The sequence below is a fragment of the Silurus aristotelis genome (genome assembly GCF_946808225.1).
Source record: "Silurus aristotelis genome assembly, chromosome: 16".
NCBI classification, from domain to species: domain Eukaryota; kingdom Metazoa; phylum Chordata; class Actinopteri; order Siluriformes; family Siluridae; genus Silurus; species Silurus aristotelis.
This window is the reverse complement of record NC_139589.1, coordinates 1,802,875-1,817,068: the sequence shown is the minus strand read 5'-3', so window position 1 is coordinate 1,817,068 and position 14,194 is coordinate 1,802,875. Positions and strand designations below refer to the sequence as shown.

The following is a 14,194-nucleotide window of genomic DNA, read 5'->3' as shown; positions in this document are numbered from 1 at the left end:
CCAGACCTCCTCACCTTCCCACCTCCATCAGTACCTGATTTACTAACTTCTTCTTCTTCTTTCGGCTGCTCCCATTAGGGGTCGCCACAGCGGATCATCCGTCTCCATACCACCCTGTCCTCTATATCTGCCTCTTTTACACCAACTACCTGCATGTCATCCCTCACCACATCCATGAACCTCCTCCTTGGCCTTCCTCTTTTCCTCCTACCTGGTGGCTCCATCCTCAGCATTTTTCTACCAATATAATTCCTGTCCCTTCTCTGCACATGTCCAAACCATCTCAATCTCGCCTCCCTCACCTTGTCACCAAAACATCCTACATGTGCTGTCCCTCTAATAAACTCATTTCTAATCTTGTCCATCCTCATCACTCCCAACGAAAACCTCAACATCTTCAGCTCTGCTACCTCCAGCTCCACCTCCTGTCTTTTACTCAATGCCACTGTCTCTAATCCATACAACATCGCAGGTCTCACCACAGTCCTATAAACTTTCCCTTTCATTCTTGCAGATACTCTTTTATCACAAATCACTCCTGTCACTCTTCTCCACCCACTCCACCCTGCCTGCACTCTTTTCTTTACTTCCCTAACACACTCTCCATTACTTTGCACTGTTGACCCCAGGTACCTGAACTCCTCCACCTTCTCCACCTCTTCTCCCTGCAACCGCATCACTCCACTGCCCTCCCTCTCATTCACACACATGTACTCTGTCTTACTCTTACTGACTTTCATTCCCCTTCTCTCCAGCGCATATCTCCACCTCTCCAGGCTCTTCTCAACCTGCTCTCTACTCTCACCACAAATCACAATATCATCTGCAAACATCATAGTCCAGGGAGACTCCTGTCTGACCTCGTCCGTCAACCTGTCCATCACCACTGCAAACAGGAAAGGGCTCAGGGCCGATCCTTGATGCAGTCCAACCTTCACCCTGAACCAGTCTGTCGTACCTACTGCACACTTTACTGCCGTCACACTGTCCTCATACATGTCCTGCACCACCCTCACATACTTCTCTGACACACCTGACTTACTCATACAATACCACAACTCCTCTCTCGGCACCCTGTCGTACGCTTTCTCTAAATCCACAAATACACAATGCAGCTCCTTCTGTCCTTCTCTATACTTCTCCATCAACATCCTCAAAGCAAATAAGGCATCTGTGGTGCTCTTCCTCGGCATGAAACCATACTGTTGCTCACAGATGGTCACCTCTTCTCTCAGCCTGGCTTCCACTACTCTTTCCCATAACTTCATGGTGTGACTGATCAACTTAATTCCCCTGTAGTTACTGCAGGTCTGCACATCTCCCTTATGCTTTATGATTGGTACCAGCACACTCCTTCTCCATTCCTCAGGCATCCTCTCCCCTTCCAGAATCCTGTTAAACAATCTGGTTAAAAACTCCACTGCCATCTCTCCTAAACATCTCCACGCTTCTACCGGTATGTCATCTGGTCCAACCGACTTTCCATTCTTCATCCTCTTAATCGCTGCTCTCACTTCCTCCTTACAAATCCTATCTACATCCTGCTTCACCAACTCCACATCCTCCAACCTTCTCTCTCTCTAATTTTCCTTATTCATCAGCTGCTCAAAATACTCCCTCCATCTTCTCAACACACTCTCCTCACTAGTCAACACATTTCCCTCTCCATCCTTTATTGCTCTAACTTGCAGTACATCCTTCCCAGCTCGGTCCCTCTGCTTGGCCAATCGGTATGAAATCCTTTTCTCCTTCCTTAGTGTCCAACCTCTTATACAGTTCCTCATATGCCTTTTCCTTGGCTTTCGCCACATCCCTTTTAACCTGCTGCCGCATCTCCTTGTACTCCTGCCTACTTTTCTCATCACTCTGTCGATCCCACTTCTGTTTTGCCAATCTCTTTCCCCTAATGCTCTCCTGCACTTCCTCATTCCACCACCACGTCTCCTTGTCTTGCTTTCTATTTCCAGATGTCACACCAAGTACTTTTCTAGCTGCCTCCCTCATCACTCCTGCAGTAGTTGCCCAATCATCCGGCACCTCTTCACCACCACCAAGCCCCTGTCTGACCTCTTCCCTGAACCTCACACTACACTCTTCCTCCTTCAGTTTCCACCATCTTATTCTTCTTTCAAACCTTACTTTCCTCCTCTTCTTTTTCGCCTCCAAAACCATCCTACAGACCACCATCCGATGCTGTCTAGCTACACTGTCCCCCGCCAACACCTTACAGTCTCCAATCTCCTTCAGGTTGCATCTCCTACACAGAAGATAATCCACCTGTCCAAAAAAAAAATCCAAAATCTACCACCATCTGCCCTTCCACATTCCTCTCCTTAAAACCATACCTACCCATCACCTTCTCATCACCTCTGTTCCTTTCACCTACATGCCCATTAAAGTCTGCCCCAATCACCAATCGTTCTTTCCTAGGTACACCATCTACCACTTCATCTAATTTACTCCAGAATCTTTCTTTCTCCTCCATCTCACAGCCAACTTGTGGAGCATAGGCACTGATGACATTTATCATCATCCCTTCAACTTCCACCTTCACGATCATCACCCTATCAGAAACTCTCTTCACCTCCACTACACTCTTACTGTACGCTTCCTTCAGAATCACCCCTACACCATTTCTCTTCCCATCCACACCATGATAAAACAGTTTAAACCCACCTCCAATGTTCCTGGCCTTACTCCCTTTCCACTTGGTCTCCTGAACACACAACACATCTACCTTTCTCCTCTCCATCATATCAGCTATCTCTCTCCCTTTACCCGTCATAGTACCAACATTTAAAGTACCAACCCGAACCTCTACTCTCCTACACTGCTCCTTTCCCTGCCGTCTCTGTAGACGCCTTCCTCCTCTCCTTCTCCTCCTTCGGCCAACAGTAGCCCAATTTCCACCGGTACTCTGTCGGCTAACGATACCTGTGGCGGTCGTTGTTAACCCGGGCCTCGACCGATCCGGTATGAAATTCTCATTTGTGATCCGCATATTTGATTTGGCACATGTTTTACGCTGGATGCCCTTCCTAACGCAACCCTCCCCATTTACCCGGGCTTGGGACCGGCACTAAGAGTACACTGGCTTGTGCCCCCCTAATGGCTGGGTTAGTACCTGATTTACTAACACACATCCTAAATCTCAATCACAAATCCCCATAAAATCTAGTGAAACGTCTTCCTGGAAAAGTGGAGGTCATTATAACAGCAAATGTGAACTAAATGTGAAATCGGATTTTCAAAAAGCACCCAAAAGGGAAAATTTCATGCTACAATACACCAAGACGTTCTAGAAAAATGTGTGCCTCCAACAATTTGGCAATAAACTACATAAATACCGGTTATAAAAATACTGGTTTCAGAGCAAAAGAAATAAATACATACCGATGGCACGTTTTTTAGTCACGTGACAACGTCATGATTGGCATTTATCGACAACAGGCATCAGGAACCTTCTGATTTCCTTATCAGTCACTGTAAAAACCCCAAATACTTCATTAAGTGTCATTAAGTGTTTTCCACATGGTGCTTTGAGCAGGCTCGAGTAAATAAGAAGGTGGTACTGTGGATTAATGGTTAAGGCATTGGGCTTAGGATCCAAAAATCATGAGTGCAAATCAAATGTTCAAATGTATAAATGGAAAAAAGTCACTCTGGATATGGTCATCTGCCAAAATCCTATAAATATAAATGAATGAATGAAGGAGTCGATTCAAATGAACCGAATACGGAATCGATTCCGTAAGGAATCATTTGAAAGCCACAATGAGAAACAAGATATTTACATTCTGAGCTGAGAGACTTTCCAAATACGGTGTCATGTCCAGCAAGGCTAGTAAAACCTAGTGAGCATTACCTGAATTTTGCAATGCATTGTGGGACCATTCCAACAGTCTAAGCTCTGAGAAGTGAACCAAGAAGCTGATTGAGACCCACCTTCAATAATCTTGTCTAACTTCTAAACAAATTTGTATCAGATGTCATTTCAAAGCACAGAGCAGACACTCGAACGCAATGCTGAGGATCGTTAGGATGAACGAGGTAGAGCAGCGTTTTTACCATTTACTTTTTAAGATCTTTTTAAGAAATGAAATTTAAGACCGATATCACGCCATCAAAAAAAGCACACAAAAAGAAGTCAAATTAACTGTGAGAGACTGCCTTTATATCGCTAAAACTTTCACTTCCACTTCGCTGAAAATTCTAATTAGTTTTTAAGTCTCATTTGTTGTCGCAAGACAGCGGATTATATTTGGACCAGCGAAAGAAAGACGATTCAATGAGCGTTAGAGGAAGCGTTACATAGACATCGGAACATGTCCCAGACGAATTTAAGACTTGTTAAGGTAAAATATTTAAATTAATTTTGGACTTTTTAAGACCCTGCGGAAACCCTGTAGAGAGAACGGCGAGAAACGAGACTGAATTGCAGTAGAAGACGATTCTGTCCAAAGGAAATTTACACAATGCAGGATTGAGAAGTTGAAAAAATTTGGCCTGCATTAGTAAAATTAGATTTAAAAAAAAAAAAAAAAACATGCACAAAGACAATAATTCGTGTCTCGAAACCGAAAACGGAAATTAAAGATCGTCAAGGAAACGAATATCAGGACATGGTGGAAAGAAAAAAACAGAAACGACAGATAAAATGCTTTCAAATTTTTAATTCACATTATTTAAAGTGAGGTGTTCTGCAGTCGTGGTGCCGCTCGGTCTGTGAAAGCAACCGGGTCATGAAAAAAACACGTCAGTATAAAAGTTAAAACAGAGACCGAAAAAAAAGAAACCCCTCTTTCATTTTACCCGCATGTGCTGATGAATTAAAAGCTGCAAGAGACGTTTCAAGCAAATGAAGACACCAGACGGTGATCGAGCGGTTGTTCTGTTCTTCTTATAAAGCACATGATTAATATTCTGAACAAAGTTTGACCTTTATATTTATACATACATTACATCCTTTTAGGGACGTGGAAAAAAAAAAAAACGTGTGCAGCTTTCTGTATTCATAACATTTCCCCTTGAGCAGCAAGGTCACGTTTCACAGTTTATACAGTACGTTCTGTACAATTGAACAGCATTATAAACCTCGGCTGAGACTCAGACTGCACCAGGACAGTCGCTTGTTATCAGTGTATCTTTTTTGCTTTTTAAAACAAAACGGTTTTGTCGAATTCGTGATGGTGGTGAACGCAACCTTATTTTGGAGCACCTCTGATTCATTTACAGTACGTCCAGTGAATCATTTGCCACCCTGAAAAGATGAACCCAATCTGCCAACGAAGGGTGAAAAAAAGTGACGAATCTCCTTCTTCTCAAAAGTCTCTTCTCGAAGTCGAACGTCCAGACGTCACTGACGCACACACTCCGACTCCTAGGATATGATATGGCTACAGTACAGGCGTGATTTGCTGTGGCCCTGCGTTATATCTAATTTATAACACAAGGTTTCAAACCCTGCTTATGTTACCTCAGTCCAAGGCTGTTTCAGAGCAAAAAGAGAGGCCCAGGAACCATGGCAACAATGCATAATAGCTACTGCTCTGCATCAGGCAGGGATGCCACACAGCCAAAGAAAGAAAGAGAACTGGAGAAAAACATCTGCGGTACAACCTTCAGCTCGTAAAAAAAAAATATATATTGAGAGGAAAAGTGTTTTTAGTCCAAAAATGGCGCAAAAAAACAAACAAAAAATAAACCAGTCGCCCTGCCGGAGTCACACAGTGGAGGTTCACACGGCCGTGCTTCGTCCCAACAGAGGGAAAGCAGTGGGAAGTCCGTAGCTGTGGTCCAGAGGCCGTAAGCCGCGCAGGCTCAAGTCCATGTGAGTAGTGCGCCCGTCGCGGGGCATCGTGACCATGGACGAGGCGTGCGGCTCCAAAGCCATACTGGAGTGGTTAAGGTCCACGTTGGAGAGCAGGTGGTCCAGAGAGTCCCAGCGCCTGGTTGGGGGGAAGCGGATCAGCGATGAGTAGCCACGCTCGGAAAACACCGTCACGGGCGCCATCTTTCTGGTCTCGGACTCCTGATGAACCCTGGAAGATCCCAGAACTGGTTTTGTGTACGTTCCACCTCTGGGATCGGCAAGAACCTCACTGTAAGGAGGAGGAGGATCCTCCATCAGGACGGCTTCCTCGTAGCAAGGGGGCTTTCCACAGGCCTCGTTATCCACTGGGAGAATGGGAGCTGAGGAAGAGAAGTTGGGAAAAATATATAATATATAAAGTTCTCTATAAAGTTCATTATTTCAGTTATAGTACCGTATATAGTAACTTCTGCACCATATACTGCCTTATTAATGAACATTGTAGTGTCATAAATATCAAGAATACAAGTAAAAATATTTAATACAGGAACTCGGGAGAAGGTAGTTCAAGGTTTCTGATCGGCAGGTCAGGAGGTCAAGCCCCGGTATCGACAAAGTGCCACTCTTGTGGCCCTTGTTCATGACCCTTAACCCTCTGTGCTCCAGGGGGCGCTGTATCATGGCTGACCCTGCACTCTGACCCCAGCTTCCCAACATCACTTGTATATGCAAAGAAAGAATACCACTGTGCCGTAAATGTGCATGTGACGAGCAAAAAGCACCTTTCATTCCATTTTTTTGTTGGTTTTTCGATGTTTAGATAGTTTACATAACAGCTAAATGTAGAACGTTCATGTAAATATAATTGTCAAGGTCTTTATGAGCCACTGAGCATCTGATCTCTTATAGAATCGAATCTTTCGTATACTGAAGATATAGTCAAAGAAAAAGTTCATATATTTGTTTTGCCGCAGCAATTCGGCGTAACGTTTAAATGTCTTTATCATTTAAATGTAGCTTTAATGTTACGGAGCATGTGCGAGAAATATTAGTTCCTGTTATCGCTTATGTTATAACAGCTATAAAATACATTTTTCTCACCATGTATATTCTATAATATATATTTTTTTTTTAACACACTATATGGGGCAATAGTTTGTGGACACCTGAGCATAAGATTGTGTTTTTTGAGCAAAAGGTGTTAGTAAAGTCAGGTACTGGTGTAGGTGAGAAGGTGAGGAGGTCTTTCAGAGAGGAGTTCAGTAGCTCTAAAGCAGGAGATCTTCCACTCCAACCTATGTAAAGCAGATCTTTAGTGTAGCTGCTTTGTGCACAGGGGCATCGTCATGCTGGAACACCTTTAGGGTCTCCTAGTTCAAGCAAAGGGAAAATTTCATGCTACTGCTTTCAAAGGCGTCATGTACAATTGAGGAGTGCAAATGGGACATTCTGTTTTTTTAACAGAAGAACTTGTGTAAGATGGAGAACAGTCGAGAAGATGTGATCAGACTCCCTCACCCCCACACTCACACATGGAGGTGGAAGTTTAATAATGTGGGGTTGTTTTGGAGCAGGGAAGGTTGGAGACTTATTCCAGAAAGTGAAAGTGAACCAAAATGGCAACCATTTAATACTTCAACCCCATGCGAGTCCGCCTGGACTGGAACCGACTTAACCGACTTAACCTGAGTTCTGTAAGAGTTACTTAGAGAGCAAACAGACGTCTGGAGTGATATCTAACATGAAATGTTCTGCCCAGTCACAGCAGCTAAATTCTACTGAACTGCTCTGGGATGAACAAGAAATCTCCAACTAGTGAAGAACATATTTGGCGAGTTTTACAAAAGACACGGCAAAGTATCTGGCGTTAGCTGAACGTTTGGAGAAACGTATTGCCCGGAGTGTGTAAAGCCGTTCTTCAGACTGCTGAGGGAGGATTTTTTTGAGAAGTGGAACATCTGGACATTCACAGATTTCTTTGGTCAAAGTCAATCTTCAGACATTACCAAGTTTGTCGCATAGAAAAAGAGGACTGGGCATTTCCACACGTTTGTCAGGCACTGTATAAATATCTCTGACGTATGGAATGACATGGTGCGTCTGACGTACAGGTCACTATAAACGAGCTCCTACTGTAGAAATGATTTCACGGTATGTTAGAACCGTAAGATTTAACATTGCCATGGTATGCCATTGATAAAAAAACCCAGCTTGCTAAGCATTATAAAATGAGGATCTGGCGTCTACTGATTTGTCTGTAGAGTTCGAATCTGCACTGGCAAGGTCACACATGATGAAAGCTGAGATAGATAGACATTATCCTGCTCTGGTCACTACTTCCCAATTTTAGGATCTAAACAGGGAAATCTTCAGGGAAAAACAGGGTAGTTGGAGAGATATATCGACTCCTCAGGTAGAAACGTAAACGCTATCTCAATCGTTCGAAGATGACCGAACGATCCAAACACTACCTACACGATCATACTGTGCAGGGTAAATTCAGATGTGCTCGAACCACAGGCATCTGCTTTCCACGATGGACTGAATACCACAGACCATCTGGCCTTGATAAACCTCAGAGAGATGAAATTTTGAATGAGTAGGCTGCTGCGTAACGAAACGCACCTACTCGCTCCCGAGTCGTCATGGAAACTAAAAACAAAACAAAACAAGGATAACGGCTTCCAATCGAAATCAGATTATAGTCGTGTGAGGATGTTGTTTTAAGCTATTTAACGGTAACCACTGGCCACTTTAAAAGGAACACCTGTATACCTGGTCGTTCATGAGATGCATAAAATCGTTTCAGACAAAGATCTACAGAACTTCAGGTGATGAAAACATCAAATATCAGAATAAAGCAAGTGATTTCAGCGATGTTTGAGCAAATACGAATCCGTTGAATGAAAAAACGGGGACATTCTAAAACACGTGACGTGAAAAAAAGCTTAATGCGGCTAAATGTGCTAACACAGAGTTTAAAATAAATACCAAACTCAACCAGACTGCTTGTTTGTACACAGTATTCTTTATTAGTAGTGTTCACTTTAAGCCATTAAGCCACGTTAAGCGTTTTTCACGTTAAGCCTTTTTAGAACGTCCTAAAAAACTTCTAGCGAGCAGCAGTCCAGCTTCACTTGAGGCCAGTTGTTTCTCAAATAACAACTCTATACAACCGTCCTGAGGAGAAAAGCATCCCAGAATGCACATTACATCAAACCTTGTGCCCGCTGTAGCCTCAGAACCCGACGTGGTCTTCTGCTGTCGTAGCTCAACTGCAAAAGCTTCTGCATTCTGAAATGCTTTTCTGATCAACGTGGTTGTAAAAAGTGGTTATTTGTGTTAACGTTGGCTTCTTCTTTGAAAATTAGAAAATTAAACGGACATTTTGTTTTTTGCACCATTTTGTATACTTTAGAGTCTATAGTGAGTGAAAATCCCACTTCAGGGAACGACAACCAGGTGTTGTGCCAAGGTCAAAGAGGTCATCCAGATGTTTGGTGTGAAGGTTGACCAGCTCTATGGATCATTGCATGAATGTTCATGTGTTGTTGATATGAAGTGTATTGATTCTAAGTGCAACTGGCAGAACAAGAGATAAACTTTGGGTGAGAACTTCTCCAAAAGACCTGTAAGGTGGAGACCAGTTGTAGATTGAACCGTAAACCCTATAACATAATGACAGGCAGTGCTACTAAAACTACTTCATTAGGATTCAATCTCAGAAGAGTTTCAGCCTACACAACGAATACGACTCTGTGTTTTGCTAGCTCTGACTGAAACCACAGGGGATGGACGATCACGCCATTGTGCAACCTTCAATCCAGCTTGAGTTATATTGTTTGCCATTCTAACCTCTTATTCAGTTCCTGTATTAATGTGTGGCCATCAGTCCTGTGTGTCTCTGGACCTTCTTTAAAGGGGACATTCTTCAGGCCGGGCCAGGGATCCTCTATATCTGGCAGCCTGCCTGGCTGCAGGAGTGTGTGATTAGCCCAGCTCTCTCTCGGCTGCTAGCTCACCGATGTACTCTTCTGCCCACTCGCCGCCCACGCTGCTCTCTGTTACCATGTTTTGCATGAAAGAATTTGGCTACGTCTGCGTGCCTTGTGTGAGGTGCAGACATTTTCTGCTGTACTGCCCACATGAGCAAAAAACAGGCTTATTTAATAGTTGCGGAGCCAAACATTTCATAACAGAGCTTACAGTCGGAGTGCGAGAAAAATCCTGGAAGTGTTCTTGATTGTTCTTAATCCTCCGATTATTTATCTTGTTTGCTAAAGACCTCAGTCTTGTCATAACACCGTTCCTGTAATTCACCAGCAATCTTGTTTGATGATTTTCCTGGTGTCCCATCATTGAAAAGGTCTAATATCAACATTGTCTGGTCGATCAGATTTCATGGAGAATTATTGAGCTTGGTGAAAAAAAAAAACCCCAAAGCATAAGCATAAAGATAATAAAGAAGTAGCCATACCTGGTGGTGGTGTCCAGTTCCCTTGAGGAATGGTGTGGGTGACTGGCAGCTGTGGAGACATCATTTGAGGTGGTGGACAGAACTGCAGTTCTCTCGGAATGTATCCTATCCCTGAACACTCCAAAGGCTCCATCTCCAAGGCCCTCAGACACTGTTCCCTCAGCCTCTCCTCACGCCGTCGCTTAAATTTACGCTGCACAAAGCTGCAGAAGCAGCAGACCATGACAATAAGGGCCCAGATCAGCCAGAATCCAGCAAAGCACGCCAAAAAAGTGTAGGTACCCTGCGACATCACCATGATTGTATCCTCGGTAAAGCCACCAAACCTCAACGGTCTAGAAGTCTTCAGTTACTTCTTGTTACTGAGGTCTTCGGTCAAGTCTCGAAAGCACTCTGGAATGCCTTAAAATCATATTTTTGTCTGAATTTTGTTAAATACCAGCTAAAGACTTGCCGGGTGAGAACATATTCTTCAGGTGGAACGCAGTCGAATGGAGAAAATTTTTTCCCATGAGGTGGGTTTCATGTGTGAAGAGAACGAATCCAATCCAAGAACAAACGCTTGGAATTTTTCGACTTTCCTTCAGCGCACAAAAGTCCGAGTCTTTCAGAGCTGAGATTCCCTCTTGTGTTCAGCAATCCCCAGTATGCAAGGCCAGGTAATTTTTCAGATCTCCAGAAGATGCCAGGACACACGCTGATCCACTGAAAGGAACGGACAAGCGAGGAGGTGTAATAACATCGCTTCAACAAGAGCATGTGACAATGTCAAACCAGTGAATAATCATTTAAACAAATGGAGCGTTTGATGAATGATGTCACAGCCCTGAAAGCTTTTGATAGGAATCGGCGTTCCTATAGCGGAATGAGCAGATCGTGTCAGGAGAACACGTTCTCATTTGGCATTTTTTTTATCCCTTAAGCGTAATAGTGAATGTCAGCGTGATGCCGCGTTGACTTTATACAATACCTCTAATCATTGCGATTCCTGTGTTTTTCCCTCCTACGAGCCGACGTGCCATTACTGCCTGAAATTAACCTCGCTCACGAAAGCACATGCTCGCTGTCTAGTTACGTTCTCCAGCACGGCTCCATAGTCCTATCTTATGGCATTTTCGAATTCCCCTCTTGACCTTGAGTAGAGAGAGATTACATCAATGCCTGGCTTTGTTTATCACTTTTTATCAGCTGCTCTGAATCACTGCAGTGACTCTATAATGATCTATGAATGCTTCTGAGACTCACAGAGCTTTTTTCTCCGTGTATCACAACGTCTAATTATTCTACTGTCTTGCACAGAGCAGATCTACACAGGAATGGAGGTTCATCAAATGTCACCCTGTGGCTGAAGTAGACGGGTTCAGAGTTTCGGGCGGCGACGGCTGCACGGCACTTCCTTCCCGAACGTAATTAAATCTGTCATCACTTTTTACTCGACTACAGTCTGGTTATTTTTCTTTGGATTTTTTTAGGTCTAACGTGATTTTTTTCTGCCAAATATAAAATCACAGCATATATATAAGGAATAAAATGAAAAATTAGGACGTGTTACCATAAACTCTGATTGGTCAGAAGGTGATTTTTCTCTCACAGTAGCTCAATTACATGTTTATATAATCAATGCCCACCTTTATATTTATACTTTTACTTTTTTTTCCCCACTTATACTTCAGCAATTTATTCCCAGGCAACACGCCACCTCTCATTCTTTCTCTTTTAAAGTCGTTACCACTAAAAGGTCTGGAGACACTAAAGATTCCGTCCATGAACAAATGAACTCCTCCAACATACTGACCAAAATTTGACCGTAAAGTATATCCGATTCTACATCTAGTCCCCATTTGCTCCACTCTTCTGGAAAGATGTTCCACTAGATTTTGTGGAGATTTGTGTAGATTCACTCAGACACAAGTGTGTTAGTAAAGTCAGGTGCTGATGTAGGTGAGAAGTTAAGGAGGCCTGAGGTGCAGTCAGCGTTCACATTCATCCCAAAGGTGTTCAATAGCGTTTAGAGCTCTATAGCAGAAGATCTTTCACTCCAACCCTGGCTTTGTGCACATGCTGGAACAGGTTTGGGTCTCCGAGTTCAGTGTAATGCTAATGCATCCAAACACGTCCTTTTCCGTAGTCTGGGAAAGAAGCACATACTGTAGGGATGTATGAAGTCAGGTGTCCCAATACAGTGAATCAGTAAATTATTTATGTTTTATTTATTATTGAGCTTTGATTCAGTAGTCCAGATGAATCAGCGGTTGCTATGGAAATGACGTGGGCATCAATATATACGAATGTGTGATTTGAATTACTGCTGAAACACCTTCTGACCAATCAATGTTAAGGTGGTGATGAGATACATTTTAACAAACATAATAATGATAATAATAATAATAATAATAATAATAATGATGATGATAATAATAATAATAATAATAATAATAATAATAATAATAATAATAATAATAATAATAATAATAATGAAGATAACACATGCATACTAGTGTACTAAACAGTATTATAAAAGGGTACATACAGTATAGTAAAGTTTGGTTTACTTGATATGATTAGTTGGATCCAATCAGTAATAATAATAATAATAATAATAATAATAATAATAATAATAATAATAATAATGACGTTTTTGATAGAACACTGTTCTATAAAATGTGTATATACATATATGGTTGCCAAATCCCGTCTTATTAAACAATCAATTAATCGCCTACCGGACACCTGTTCTTTTTTTTCTAGTCACGTGCAGATTTATTTCTAACATCTCACCTGTAAGAGAAACATCAGACCAATAACACTCAATGCACTTCAGTCGCTCATGATTTAGGGCTGTCTCTCACAACACACACACACACACACACACAGCACAGAAATACACACCCATATTTACCTTGATGGTCGGGTTCTTTTTTGAGAGACAGATCCGATTCCTGCGTGATTCGGCCTGAGCATCTGATGAAACACAGCCGAACAACGATCCTGTCACGAGCCGAGTGCGTCGTGCTCCGTGTGTGTGTGTGTAAGTGAGTGCGCGCGCGTGTCGTGTGTGTGTGTGTGTGTGTGCATGCGTATGTGCGTGCGTGCGTTTTTTAACGACAGTCCAAAGCACATCAACTTTCCGCTTCGCTCCTCCCTTCATGTTTGTTGTTTTTTTTTTTTTTTATCCATTTCCAAGAACCGAGTAACGACACCGTGACGGATTCCTCGAGTCTGAGTCATGAACACTGATAAGAACATTCACGACTCTAATCTTTATGTTGGAACACAAATCATCTCATGTGCACCTAATACACTCACACAACACCTGTCTGTGTAACACACCTCTGGATCCTTCCGTTCATTTTTGAATTCATTCATTCATTCAGAGCCAAACCTGGGAATACTGGGAATACTGGAAAGACTGGGTGTGAGGGTGGACCCACTGGTGGCTCTATATTCGAAAAGTGCCTCGACTGTAGGGCAAATTGATCAAAGTGCCCTCTATGATGTCTTTAATTTGGATGAAATATAATAAAATGCCTTCTAGGTTGTCCTTACTGTGTATGCAATTTAATTACGTGCCTCCATAGGATTATTTTACTGTATATAAACTGGTATTGAGTGCCATGTAGGGTGTCTTTAAAATAGGTAAAAGCCTACTAGGGTGTCCTTACTGTAGACAAAATGTGATTAAATTCTTTATAGGATGTCCATATTGTATATAAAATGTAATAAAGTGCCCTCTAGGATGTCCATACTGTATATAAAATGTGATAGTACCGTCTAGGGTGTCCTTACTATAGATAAAAAAGTGATAGTGCCCTCTAAGATGTACTTGGTGTAGATATACTGTAATAAACTGCCTACTAGGAAGATATACTGTAATAAACTGCCTACTAGGATGTCCTAACTTTAGA

At 42.5% G+C, this 14,194-nt stretch overlaps 1 protein-coding gene across 3 annotated transcripts; it reads right to left on the bottom strand.

Annotated features, from left to right (window-relative positions):
* Positions 1 to 4,658: 4,658 nt before the first annotated feature.
* prr7 (proline rich 7 (synaptic)) lies at positions 4,659 to 13,585 on the bottom strand. Of its 3 annotated transcripts, none has more exons than XM_083564456.1 (3): positions 13,189 to 13,585; positions 10,290 to 10,994; positions 4,659 to 6,192 (listed from the first exon to the last, which is right to left on the bottom strand). In XM_083564456.1, the coding sequence occupies exons 2-3, from the start codon at positions 10,585 to 10,587 to the stop codon at positions 5,738 to 5,740; spliced, it is 753 nt and encodes a 250-aa protein (XP_083420582.1). In that variant the 5' UTR covers positions 10,588 to 10,994; positions 13,189 to 13,585; the 3' UTR covers positions 4,659 to 5,737. The 3 variants fall into 3 exon arrangements, with proteins under 3 accessions (XP_083420582.1, XP_083420584.1, XP_083420583.1); XM_083564458.1 differs by lacking the exon at positions 13,189 to 13,585 and adding an exon at positions 11,260 to 12,064; XM_083564457.1 differs by lacking the exon at positions 13,189 to 13,585 and having other exon boundaries at positions 10,290 to 12,064.
* Between the last annotated feature and the right edge of the window lie 609 nt (positions 13,586 to 14,194).

What these genes read in the sequence shown, in the direction of transcription:
- prr7 (XM_083564456.1), bottom strand. Translation starts at nt 10,587, where the DNA reads ATGGTGATGTCGCAGGGTACCTACACTTTTTTGGCGTGCTTTGCTGGA. An exon ending in GAACTGGACACCACCACCAG is followed by an intron (nt 6,193 to 10,289) that starts GTATGGCTACTT and finishes TCTCTTCCTCAG; the next exon opens with CTCCCATTCTCCCAGTGGAT.